Genomic DNA, 13,930 nt, shown 5'->3' on the forward strand with positions numbered 1-13,930 from the left:
GTTATAATAATAATATAGTATCTATAGTTTTAATATTATATTAGTGTCATCGTAGAAGTAAGAAAATACTGCATTCTGGCCTCCATAAAACTTATAATAAAATACGATGTAACACGATATAAAAATGATGATGCTCATCGTTTCTTTTAAATACAGCTAGTCAACCCGCCGTTGATAAGCTGTATAAAAAATTGCGCCTTTATAAATTTACGTAATAATAATATTGAAAATGAAACGCCTTCAAAAAATAAGTTAAAATTATTATTTAAAATAAACATACAAACGAAAAGAAATTCATAACTATTTTATTAAATCTCTTGCTTTTACGCTATTTTTTCTTATGTAGATATTAATTTACAATTTCCTTTGCTATATCGTGTTCTATATCACTAAGAGATACTTAGAAAAATGACACAGGTATATATTTGATTAACAAAGATTTCATTAAAATTTAAACATAGAATATTATATTGTTGTTGAAATAATTATGATTCGTGTCAAATGTCAAATCACCGAAGAATATTTAGTCTATGGCGTTTGTCAATTGGCGCCATCTTTGGCCGCCATTTATACACTGATTTATTTTGATGAACCTCCCAAAATTTATTTCCAGTTTATGAAATTAAAACATATGCCCACTTGTATTCCAGGGAATTGCCGCTGATTATAGAACTGTAACTGAATTTTCATGTGCATGCTCCTCCTTCGCTTCGGGATTCTTCACGACATCTCTTTCATCTCTTTTATGCAAGATGTAGAGAGCTCTGGTAACAAAAATGGATAAGCTTATTGTCATATTAAAACTCTAATTTTAATAGTTGTCCTGACGATTGACTTTAATTTAGATTTTTATGAAAGTTTTAAATGAGCTGTAAATTAATTATTTATAATTTACATTTTCCAAACAACATATACATTATATACATAATATAAAGTATGCCATGTGTGAAGTGCGCATTTAAAATAATAAAGAAGATTTCTGTTACAAAAAATTGTGTAAAAGTACATGTAAACTGATATTAACCCGATCTACTAAATATATAGTCACTAGAATTATATAAAATGTGTTTTTAAATAAATTTTACACGTGTATTATGCAAATGTAAGACTATGTGTGCGTTTGTGTATATGTGTATATGTGTGTATAAAAAATAAAATATATCAGTGGCGCTATAACCTCTTTAGATCCTGGCCTCAGATTTCTGAATCTGTTTCATGATCATTTTTAAATCTAATAGGAAAGTAGGTGATCAGCCTCCGGTGCCTGACACACGTCGTCGACTTTTTGGGTCTAAGACATGTCGGTTTCCTCACGATGTTTTCCTCCACCGTTCGAGCAAATATTAAATGCGCATATAGAAAGGAAGTCCATTGGTGCACAGCCCGGGATCGAATTTTTTTTTTATAGAACAGGGGGCAAACGGGCAGGAGGCTCACCTGATGCTAAGTGATACCGCCGCCCATGGACACTCTCAATGCCAGAGGGCTTGCGAGTGCGTTGCCGGCCTTTTAAGAATTAGTACGCTCTTTTCTTGAAGGACCCTAAGTCTAATCTACGACCTCAATTATGAGCATCGCACGCTGAAACCACTAGGCCCACATTGCTCTATATGTGTGTATAGTGTTATAAAATAGCAGCCATTAGATCCTCTAACTCTAAAATATAACTTGTTACACTTCATATTATTGCTTCCCTTCCCTATGTTGTTATATCAAAGAAACCTTGATGTAATATAACGATCACAGTAATTAACAAAATTTGCTATGTATATTATTTTATGTAATTAAGTATAAAATACATTGTTTTGTTTTATTGTACTTTCTTAAATTAGTTGATAAGAAACATTTTCAAGGTTTATACCTTAAATTGCGTGGCAACATACAATAAATCGTATATATTATTATAAATATACTATATAATATTGATAAAAAATATATACTATGCTACTACTGGAGGAAAATAATAAACAGCGTAAAATTTAAGAGTCTACCCTCCAACTTCGAGATTTTTTCCTTTGGAGTCTCTTCTTGGACGGTGTGGTACATTAGATCTAAGTGATGATGTGAAGAGGATAGGACCGATGACTCCAGAGCTTGTGTTTTCATGGCTCAACAAATGATAATCGCAAAACAGTGAAGAAATACTACCGGCGTCAAAGATACAATCCCACAGGAATATAACTTTTAAAATGCGTTTTAATTATTATTATTATTATTATTTGGAAGACTAGAAAATTGTGAATATTTGTGAGTTGTTATAAAATACAATATCATATACAAACAACAATTAACGGCGTGATAAAGGCTGGTAGGTAAGAGTTTATTGACTGGTACTTACACAAAAGCAAACAGACCAGGCACGGTCATAATACCGCCAAGGTAGAAGAAAGCCTCCGGCAGTGTGTGAAGGGTTTTCGAATATACCTTAGAGAATAGAGGCGAGTATATTACTGGACTTATTGCTTCCACAAATGCCAGAAGGGAACAGATTTTTCCTGAAACATAGATAAACAAAGGAGGTCATGAATTGTGTTTGAATTTGAAAATAGAATACGTCATAAATTTTGTAATATAACTAGCTGCCTTCGCTAACTTTGTTTCTCCTTAATTAATAAAAATGAAGGGTTCTTACTATTTCTGCATGCTATATCATAAAAACATATTCTAAAAAATAAAAAATAAATTATTGGGCTGGACACCCCTTCTCGTTTAGGGGTTCCATACATAGAAAGAAGCCGATTCTCATATCATTCATGAATATTAAATTGCATAAGAATCGGTTCATCCGTTTCGGACGAGTAGATATGGGAACTAACATTGTGACACGAGAATATATTATATAGAGACTAATATTTTCCTATCTGAAGGTTACACAATGTTAGTTCAATAGACAATACTAATCTCTCTAAAAACTGGTTAGTACAAGTGTTATATGTACCTATTAATAAATAATGCAATAACAGGATACCAAAAGCTTATAAAAATTGCGGCATAGCGCAGAACAGAGCTGTAATAAGCAGTAATTCCTATGTTTTTCGAGGCCACTTTCCGTGTTCGACTCAACACAGATAAGTGTTTTAAGGTACTTACCAATCTCGTGAACTTCGACGATTTTCGTCCCAAATGATTTTGCGACTAAACCTCCAGCGTTCCCAAATATATCAATAATAGGTGCGACATAAAACCATCCAACGCTTGGAGCCAAGGCAAAGAAAAAGTTTCCTAATATTTTACTTATTGATATAATTACACCAAGAAGTGTGTCATGCATGTTAAAGTATTTGCTGAATACAGCAACAACAATTGTGGTACCTGAAACCAAATGTGGCAATGTCATTACGCCATTTGGAAATAGGGTTAAGGTGGCAATGGGAGCTCTCTGGCAATATGAGGGCGGCGGTTTCTGGATCCCTCTGGCAATATATGTGATAAACTATCACTTAACATTATTTGAGTCCGCCCGTTTGCCCCTGCTATTAAAAAAATGGGATAATAAGTAAAATAGTATCGAATTAGTCACGTGGTAAGTTATACACGATAATATTAATCAAATTATTATTATCATGTCAGCGGTGGACCCCTGGATGGTTCCTGGAGAAAGGCTAGATTTGCCTTGTATAAACTATTCACCTATCAAATGATTGTGATGACACATTAATCTCAATTTTATTTTGTGATAGACTATGTGGCTTTTCTTCTTAGTATCAGAGAAAAATATCTGTTGAGCTGCCGTCACAATAGATTTCCTTAGACCTGAGTTGGCCTAAGAGACTCTTAATCCAAAGAGACGTTCAGATCTAGATTTATTTCTTGATATTATATTATTTATTTATTAAGATATGGGCCCATAGAATTTAATTTCTATATGTATATTATATATATGCCCTTCTGCCCATTTGGCCTTTATTCTATAATATGTAAGGTAAAGACAAACATCGTGATAAAACTGGCATATTTTTTATAGAATAGGGGCCAAATGGGTCTAACCTGATGTTCAGTAATACTTCCGCTAACAGATGCCGGTGAGCGCGAGTGCGTTACCGGCCATTCAAGGATTAGTACCCTCTTTTCTTGAAGGACCATAAGTCGAAAAGGTTCGTAAATACTTCAATGGGAAGCTGGTTCAACATACTGGTGAACCGCGGCAGAAACTGCCTTAAAATAACGCTGAATTGTGAAACAGACGTCGAGGTAATATAGATTTGCACCTACAATTGTTATTAATCGACTAATATTACCTGCCATTCCTATTACTTGGGAATATGTTGTAAATAGACTGAACCCGGCGTTAGTCATTCCAAACTTTTTGAGAGCGTATAGAAATTTCAAAGTTGTTTCACCTGAAATTAATAATTGGACCATTTGTAATACTCGTTTTAATTGTGTTCGTTAGACACACTTTAATACGATTTGAATTATTATAATTTATTTTCTTTGATGCCTAGTTCGCCATGGATACAGCGCTGTTTTTGCTTCATTTAAAAAAAATTGTGTTGGTGTTTTTGCTTCGAATGTAAAGTAAAATGTTGCTTAAATGTACAATCTGTTCGAAAAAAATTATCGAAATGTAAAAGAGACGAACTTAAAAGAGAAAATATGATAAAAAAGATATTTTCAAAATGTGCTGTAAATATTATTCAACAAGTTATTAAAAAAAATATTAACTTATATTATATACCTATGTTACTTAATACCTCAAAAGTATAGTCAGGGAATTATAGATAAATATATGTAAAAAAATAATTTCACTGCCTCAATGACGAACCAGGCCGACATATAGAATCTATTTAATGGGACTATCTGGTTTGTATGCCCTTCAACTCGAAACAGTTATCGTTCTAGCCTCTTCCAGTTCCGGATACAAGACATGAAGCAATTATATTTTTTATCATATTATTTCAATAATAATATTATTTATATTTTATATACGAGTATCTGTCATTGCAGTGTTCACCATAAAATTTGGTTTTAAATAAATTCTATGTTTGTGTGTAATGTGTAACATTTATAAATAAACGTGTATTGTTAATCTTATAACAAAATTATTAAAGATTATAGCAATGTATTATGGAAAGCAAACGTTTTAAGTTATACTTATTTTGGCGCGAAAACGATCAGAATATTAAATCAATTTTTACGATGCGCGCGCACACTGTTGTAAAGCACCGACAGCTGATGATGTCTCTTAATCTGAAGTTAGCTATAGCCAACATTATAGATTTTTCTATTGTTAGTGTCGTTTTTTTCTACAAACAAGGCGAAAAAAAATCCTTAAAAAGATTTTTATCTTGTAACCAACTTGCCAAAAAAGTATTACTTCAAAAGCGTGTACATTGTACACACACGTTTTTTATTTATAACTATCAATTTATAATATTCGTGTAGTTGAGTAGTTTTTTAGAACTGACACATTCGGTGAAGGACATCCATTTATATCAATATGTAATAACGAAGAGTTTTTTAATGTTAGTAAATTCGATGGTATAAAAGATGTGGCAGTAAAAATCGGGAAAGTTAGTGAAGATTAGACATAAATTAAAGGATTAGAGGCTTTCACTCTTTTGGAGGTCAATGTTTTTAACGAATAAACTATGTCACTTTTTTATCGTATATTACGGTACAACCTTACACGAATTACTAATTATTAATTATTTAATACTTACCAAAAATTGGTCCAATTATTACTATGTAAGCACAAATAAGTAGTATCACACGAAGGAGTTTCTTCCCGCGAAACAAATTCAGAAATGACAAGAAAATTTCAAAATTAAAAAATTGAGTAAGCTTGCTCCAAATTGTTCCTTGGAGTGGCTGACGTCTGACATCTTTAATATGAAATAATGTGTGAATAAATCCAATAGCGAATAAAACTGTCATCGATATAAACACCGTTAAGAAGCCAAGCACTTCTGTCAAGTAGCCACCAAGAGAAATACCTAAAGGAAAACCTATGGAAACTATAAGTGATACAACTCCCATTCTAAATGTTCTAGACTCCACTGTCGTCACATCCGCAATATAACTAGTTGATCCCATGAAAGCAACTGCGAAGCTTCCTGAGAGTGCAGACGGAAGTGCTTCAATTAAACCTGTGACCCACAGCGGCCACTCCAAGAGGAAGTATGTAGCAAGAAATAATCCAAATGCAGATATCGTTTCTCCTAATATAGGTATGATCATCAAAGCCTTCCTGTTTCCGGTTTTATCACTCCAAGCTCCAATGAAGAGAATGATAAAAGCTGGTAATCCAGTCTGCAGTGGCTGAGCCCACGCATACATATCAGCTACTAATCTTTGTGCTCCATCTGTAGCTTCAGCTGTTATATTGTCAGTTACGTTACCATTAACAACGTTTTCACAAATACTTTCTGAATATCCCAAGTCCACACGGCACGCTTTGATCATATTAAATTTTTGCGCTGCAATACCAGTGATTACCATTGGCAGTAAGTAACATAGTAAAAATGGCTCAACAGTTATATTGCTGAAAATTTGTTTAACTCTGTCTTTAAAAGAAACTGCCGATACTTCACTGGCTTTTGGTTCACTGTCTTTATTTTCATTTATTTCTAATTCACTTATTTTGTTTGACATTTTTGAGCTTTATTATGTTTTACATATGTCTATCTATTTGTAAACACCAGCAAGAACTGACATCATCGGTTACTTTGGGTATTCGAAACTCGTTTTTAATTATACTTGAGACCGCAGCATCTTTAATGGTGATGTTATAATATTCGTTTATATCAAATCGTCTTCTCCGCCGAGATCCCATTTGGTATTTATATCCGTATGACCTTTGAATGAATGTCATTAACAGTAACGGACATTATATTAAAATTCATACATTCTTATACATTATTATTTAAACTATGTTTATTAGTAGCCTTCTGAACAGATAAAATTCATGATTGAATTATCCGAATGCAATCGCCTGCAGGATGATACAGTTCCTTCGCTCAGACAAGTTCAAACGTGTTAATTATGATTGTGGTACAACACTAGCATGGCCATGAGCTTTAATATTTTATTTATCTAAGCATAGATTTTAACATATAAAAAATATATATTAAAAGCTTAAAATTATATTTAATTGGGAGTTCCGTATATTGTAAAAGTGTTATTAGATTAGATTTTTAGTATCACAATTGTTTTGATAGTTAAATAGTAAGTTATCGTTAAAGATTTCGATTAAATTACTTTAACGACAAAGGTATCTTTCATGTAGCAATATTAATCATATTTCAGCATGAGACACTTATACAGCTCGGAACTAGTTGTCAAATCATACATAATACCAACTTTAACATCATACATACCGTTTTAACTTTTCAAGATGTCAAATAATGTACCTATTTTAGAACGCATTTCTAACATCTTCTCTTAACTTATTTTTTATTAAGATTAATTAACTATTAATTAAGATTAAGATGTATGGAACATGGTGTAATGGTTGCAGCTCCTTACAAACCTTGTGTAAAACAAAAAACTAGCGATTAAAGAGAAAGGCAGAGTGTTTATTGCCAGTTCCACTCTTCCATTCTACGTTGATATGAGAACTGGCAGTAAATCTAAATTTAGAAGCATTTAATGTATAATCCTTTTTTGACGTTCAATAGTGACACATTGTTGTTATCTATATGAATAAATAATTCTGATTTTGATTTTTTGATCACTAGTTAAATACGTTAGTTACAGTGAAGTGGGACAAGCAGCAAGCTTATCTTCTATCATTCATTCTTTTGACATGTTCATATGATGTACTCAATAATAAATTCGATTATTCTCACTAGTCGCCTGTCAGCAGTATACAACGATTTTTTCATCGCTAATGTATTCCCTCAAAATATTAATAACTATTAGCTAATTTTAACACACATGCTTTTTCGCACAGCACACCCACAAACTACACGCATTCTCTCTCATATTATATTTATTATCTCGATCTAAAAAATATTTTGTAAATTGTTAATAACGTTCGCGGTTTCCAATATGTATTGTTTATTTAATATGAAACAAAAAATACTCAACGGCGATGTTGCAATCCCAACAGCGTTTGATTTTGAAATCGACGCGTGCGTGACTGTTTACAACAGAACCCCAATCATCTGTGCATTCCTATGTGTGCGAGTAGACAACTTGCCTGGTGACCTAGACCTTTTGTACCATATTGAACTTATATTTTGATTAAGTGATACTCAGTCACGTAATATTATGACTCAAAAAACTTTTGCTACTTCCTAAATTAACCAAATTTCGAAAAAATGCAACTGCGTCAAATAGTTGGGACATGTGCACCAAATGGTGGATGACAGAACCTAAAGGTTCTTACAGGACTCACATCTGCAAGAGAAACCCAGGTTGACCGAGGCTGCGTTGGTGGTATGCAGTTGTCAAGGACGTCCAATAGGGGTTTGGGCGCAAGAAGCACGAAATAGATTGCGATGGCGACTTTTACTTCAGAATGCAAAGGCCTGCAAGAATTATGTTGTTTGATGAATTGCTATTTTAAAAGAGTACCGAGAGCTTCGGAAGAATTCGGAATTTTCACCTTTTACTACGTGCAATATAATTGTTCTCCTATCAAATATAATATTTTATAAGTTAATAAGGATGTTTGTATTGTTTCAGTTCAATGAACACGTCATTAAAATAATCTATAGCAAAACATATATTCCGTCAGTCAATTGTATATCCAAATTGGATTCTACCTACAAGAACTTAGCTAACAAAAAACTAAGCATAAATTATTGTAAATTGGATTTACTTTTAATTAAAACTTTTTTTAAGGAATACTTATATGTTAGCACGATTGGACAATTATTTTTAAATATATAACTTATATTACTTAGTTAATCTCAATAGATTAATAAAAAATCTCACTAGATTAATAAAAAATCTCACTAGATTAATTAAAAATCTTACTAGATTAATAATAAAAAGAATACAGAATCCAAAGTAGAAAACAGTTTACTAACTTTTATCTATTTTGGATTCTGTATTTTTTGTACATTCTGAATTTGTTACAAATACACAACACAATTAATTCCTCTTTATAATTTAATCACATACAAACATGATGATAAATAACATCATTATATATTTTAGTGTGTAGTGTATTTTTTTTTCTTTAAAGTAATTTAGATTAGACTTAAATAACTTACTTACTAGACTTTAGTTGGGCTACACTTTAATTTTACAAGATGTCAATTATTAATTATTTGCAAATTTATAGTAATAATAACTTTGGGGCCGTCCATAAATTACGTCATCGATTTTTTCCCGATTTTAGACCGCCTCCCCCCTGTAATCATCCTATCGTCATTTCTTACAGACCCCCCCCCCTTCTCCCAAAATTGACGTCATTACCAGTTTGACAAAATAAAACATTGCAGATTAGAGAAAAATAGGGTATTATATGATTAAAACACTTGGTTATAGAATCACCTTTTATTATTTTAACTTTGATATAATATACATTCTTATTATTTTTACTTTGATATAATATACCTTTTTAATTACCATTTCTTTTATAATGAGTTATTTTAGTTAGAAATAATCAGTCAATTTCGAAACACCCCCCCCCCCCCATCAATCATTTTACCGTCATCCGCAGACCAAACCCCCCCCCCCCCCCCTAATTTGTAATGAAATAAAATAAATGAATGACGTAATATATGGACGGCCTCTTTGGGATTATTGATTGTGTTAATATGATCTACCAAAGTGAATTACACATTGCATATTTGTGATTTTAAAAACAAAATTAATATAGATTAGTCTTAGTCCACTTTATGAACTATGACATATGATGAATTTAAAAGAATAAAATATAGAACCTCAATACAACATAGTTTTCTTGGCCAGTACTACGGTCGCCATTTTGAAATGTCAGACTGAAAAACTGTCATTTCTTGGTGCGTACAGTTAATAATTTTACCAACATCTAATAAAACTAATATTGATATATTTGTGTTCCTTGTTTGTTAATTAAAATGAAAAAGTTTTATATATCTAACGGTTCTGATTGCGAGGTATTTTAAAATATTAAGAGGACAAGTAACAAAATCTATCGTTTCAGTTGCTTCTATGTTTGTCATGTGTCACATTTATTTAAACTTATTTTCTACATACATATATTGTTTCACTAAGACATTTCAATAAATTATTAAGTTAGCCAGCGACTCTTTTACAGGCCTTTATGAATATATGTATAAAACAACGAGCAAATATTATGACATCCGTCTTGAAAGGCATAACTTTTATGAGGCGTTTACATTTTCTAACTATTTAATTTTGATACTTGTATCTTCAATAGTGTATAAAATTAGGGACAATATTGTTGTATCGTTCGTGTTTATCTTGTGTTCTCATTACGAGTGCATAAAAAATAATTTCAAATGAGCAAAATTAATTACAAACCTTGAAATCAAAATTGCTTTTTGACTGTAGTCCCAATCACTATACCACTAATAAAAAGAACATTACGCAATTTTCTTCTTGACCGAGTTTATGGGGAAAAATTAGAACGTGTTCCTACGTGTTGGCGTTTATAAGCAAAAGAAAAGTTCGTAATGTTTTTCATACAGTACGTCAAGGCCACCGCTTGTGGGAGTGAGCAATATCGCATGGCTAACGCTAGAAGAAGCTTGGGCTTAGAAGTCGCAGCTAACAATATGGCCATGTGATAACAAGATAAAGTACAAATTAAACAGTAACACAGCCAGCTGATAGGTAGTAGCCGATCGGAACTCGGCCACGACACTCGCGTTACAAAACACTAAACAAGTCGTCAATCGCACGCGCCGCTAATCAGTTTACGAAATATTTATTAACAAATACATAAACTGGAACAAAATAAATAAATTGAAAAATATTATATCTCTCAGATATTTTTTCCCAAATTATGCCAGAAAACAAATGAACATTACAGTGGTAATACATTTCGAAAATGACGTTGCGGGTCGAAGTGACCGGTGAAAAAATTGTGAATGTCGACACTTGCAAGTGTACTAAATCATTCAGTAGCGAGATAAAGAAGAGAGAGGGAAAACTCAGTAGGAGAATCAAGCAGATTATCAAAAATTCGTGGTCGTTCCGATCCAAAGTCACCGTTGAGCCGTACGTGATATGTTATATACTTCCAAGCGTGCTAGCCGGGCTGGCCGTGCAGAATCTCTGCTTGGAGAAATCATGCCTCGTCAATCTGAGCTACGACGAAAGAACATGCAACAACATCATGCAAGGGCGCACCAGCAACCTCACAGAGCAGGAGCAAAACGTCCAAAAAATGGTAGCCAGTATGACAGCGTGGAGCTTCCCCCTACAAACAGCCTTGCCTGGAATTCTAGCCTTATTCGTGGGAGCCTGGAGCGATCGCACTGGAAACCGAAAGACGTTCATGGTTTTACCTATACTTGGAAAGTTAATATCGATAATTGGAATCATACTGAGCACTATGTTTTTCCGCCAAGTTGGTGTAAATGAAACAGCTGTTATCGAAGGTCTCCCACCAGCACTGGCCGGTGGCCGCGTTGCCATGACAATGGCAGTGTACAGCTATATCACAGACATTACTAGTGAATCCGAAAGGACTTTTCGATTAGGGATTATAACGGCAATTTTGACTCTAAGCAGACCGATCGGTCTTGCCCTCAGTGGTATTATGACAAAGAGATTCGGCTACTATGGTGTGTTTACGGTTGCGTGCTTTTTTTACTTGACAGGATTCGTGTATATCTTGTTAAGACTGAAGGAGAAAACGAAAAAGACAATTGAAACCGATACTAAGCAGTCAGTGTCGTTTTCCGTGAAAGACCTGGTAGCAACGGTGAATGTAGCGTTCCAGCCTCGGGAAGGCTTCCGACGCCTGCAAATAATCCTGATAATGTTCGCGTATATGTTAATCGTCGGCCCTGTTCTCGGTAAGTAATTTTTAATAAATTCTAAATCATTTTAATGGTGTCGAAAGATGCTGATTGCTTTTCGATACCTAATACAGCGTAAACCGTGGCGAAGCAATTACTATTAATATCTTTATAAGTATATTGTTACGGATAAAAAAATCATCATAAATGAAAATATTATTATCGTAAAAATTCACATATGCTTGGATCGCTTCGTTTTATTTTCTTTTTATGGCAAAACGTAAATACACTTGTTTCAGTGCTGTTTTATAAACGTACAGGTTTTGCTAGAATTCTTTACATGAAGAATGTGTGAACGTAGATTTGTACAATGTTTTCATTACACTTTTGGTGGAGTCAAAATAAACATTGAATTGTTTCTAGCGTGTATTTAATTATGTCATTAATCATTTACACTTTCGAATGAAAAAAAAACATATTAACCAAAACGTTATTAAACATAAGAAGGGTTATTTAGTGAACATATCGCACCAGACTTCTTCCGAATAGTAATTAAATCGTCTCCGATACGATAGTGGAACGAGTACTCCAATAAAAATCTAGTTCAAACTTGTGTATTTACATTATAATTATCACAGTTCAAAGGTCATAAGGACGCTAATCTTATTTAGTTAAAAACAAAGTAAATTAGACCTCGTTATGACTTATCGTGTATAAATCCTCGCAGTCATTATATGCACGTGTTTAATAAACCTTTAACAATTGAAAACTACTTCCAATCACATCTTTACGCGCGTGGATTTCGTGTATTCTTAGCGACCTATAACATATATTTTAGGCAATTTATACTGCGCAAAGCCTATACAAAATGACACAGACAGACCTGGACTTTAAAATATTTAAGGATATTCCAAATATGATTGATAAAGCAGAGAAGATAAAGCTAATAATGTCTAAATATCAGTCACCTACGTACCGTGTCGGGTTCTTCATGCATTTTATAGAACAGGGGGGAAACGGGCTCCCTGATGTTGTGATACCGTCGCCCATGGACTATGCTAGAGGATTAGCGAGTGCGTTGCCAGAATTTTAATACTTAAGGGGTTCAGTCATACTTTGACATGACGATGGCTTTTGATATAATTTTTAGTAGTGTCTCAAACGAGGACTAATTATAAATATGATTTCTGCTCTGACGGGGAATCAAACCCACTAGTTATCTTGGTCTTAAACTGCTTGAAACGATGTTCTTAACGCAACACTGGTTTACGTTAAATATTTGTATGGAAAATTTTGCTATGAGCGTATTTATGAGATAGAAGACGTCTTTCAAACTTTGTCAAATGTCTTTTGTTTTAAGGCATGTTCTATTATTTAAATTTCGAATGACATTCGATTTCTGTGTGATTCATAGACAAGTCGTTCTTTCTATCTATGATGCGTAATACTTAATGAAAAACATTGTTGTTTTGTATACTAAGGCGTATCGGCATTCTAACAGAATTGGTGGTTAAATTACAAAAACAGTAATGAAGTGGTCTCGTTAGTAAAATTTACTTGGAATATTTTCTATCTTCAAATAGGTCTAAACTACGTTTGGTTCTCAATTGTTTTTACAACTGAATTAGACAAAACAATGACACGTAATCCCCGTCAGTCATGTTTTGTTATAAAACTAAGTCTATCAGAATCACGAACTTAAATGTGGTCCTTATGAAACAGATATAATAGATATCTATAGATAGATATAATCAATAATGCCAGACAATAAATATTGACTTATTTAATTGATAATAAATTTTAATTGTGGAGGTAAATTATAAAAAAATATTTAAAGAATTCATCATATATTTAATTTATAATTATACAAAAATTCTATTGAATAACTTAATATTTAGATTAATATTTTTTATTACTTAGTAAAATTAGTTATTTGGTGATTAGAGATAACGCTAACTCTGGCAGTTATATACTTCAATTATAAATGTTGTGTTGTATAAAGGTTAATAGAAAAAAAAGTGTGTGTACTAATGTACACTTGTAAGAAGTTATACTTCTTTGGT

The 13,930-nt window shown here is 32.9% G+C and overlaps 2 protein-coding genes across 2 annotated transcripts in view; one reads left to right on the forward strand and one right to left on the reverse strand.

Annotated features, from left to right (window-relative positions):
* Positions 1–638: 638 nt before the first annotated feature.
* LOC110991516 (proton-coupled folate transporter-like) lies at positions 639–6,671 on the reverse strand. Its single transcript, XM_022256888.2, has 5 exons — positions 5,664–6,671; positions 4,239–4,340; positions 3,091–3,312; positions 2,339–2,495; positions 639–764 (listed from the first exon to the last, which is right to left on the reverse strand). The coding sequence occupies exons 1-5, from the start codon at positions 6,592–6,594 to the stop codon at positions 665–667; spliced, it is 1,512 nt and encodes a 503-aa protein (XP_022112580.2). The 5' UTR covers positions 6,595–6,671; the 3' UTR covers positions 639–664.
* A 4,050-nt stretch (positions 6,672–10,721) lies between these two features.
* The window catches only part of LOC110991550 (proton-coupled folate transporter), a 30,649-nt gene continuing 27,440 nt past the window's right edge, over positions 10,722–13,930 (forward strand). Inside the window, exon 1 of the mRNA XM_022256926.2 lies at positions 10,722–11,924. Coding sequence (XP_022112618.2) covers positions 10,952–11,924 — 973 coding nt within the window. The 5' untranslated portion in view covers positions 10,722–10,951. The remainder of the gene's footprint in view (positions 11,925–13,930) is intronic.

The sequence above is a fragment of the Pieris rapae genome, chromosome 3 (assembly GCF_905147795.1).
Source record: "Pieris rapae chromosome 3, ilPieRapa1.1, whole genome shotgun sequence".
NCBI lineage: Eukaryota > Metazoa > Arthropoda > Insecta > Lepidoptera > Pieridae > Pieris > Pieris rapae.

What these genes read in the sequence shown, in the direction of transcription:
- LOC110991516 (XM_022256888.2), bottom strand. Translation starts at nt 6,594, where the DNA reads ATGTCAAACAAAATAAGTGAATTAGAAATAAATGAAAATAAAGACAGT. An exon ending in AATAATTGGACCAATTTTTG is followed by an intron (nt 4,341 to 5,663) that starts GTAAGTATTAAA and finishes TATTAATTTCAG; the next exon opens with GTGAAACAACTTTGAAATTT. An exon ending in CGTCGAAGTTCACGAGATTG is followed by an intron (nt 2,496 to 3,090) that starts GTAAGTACCTTA and finishes TCTATGTTTCAG; the next exon opens with GAAAAATCTGTTCCCTTCTG.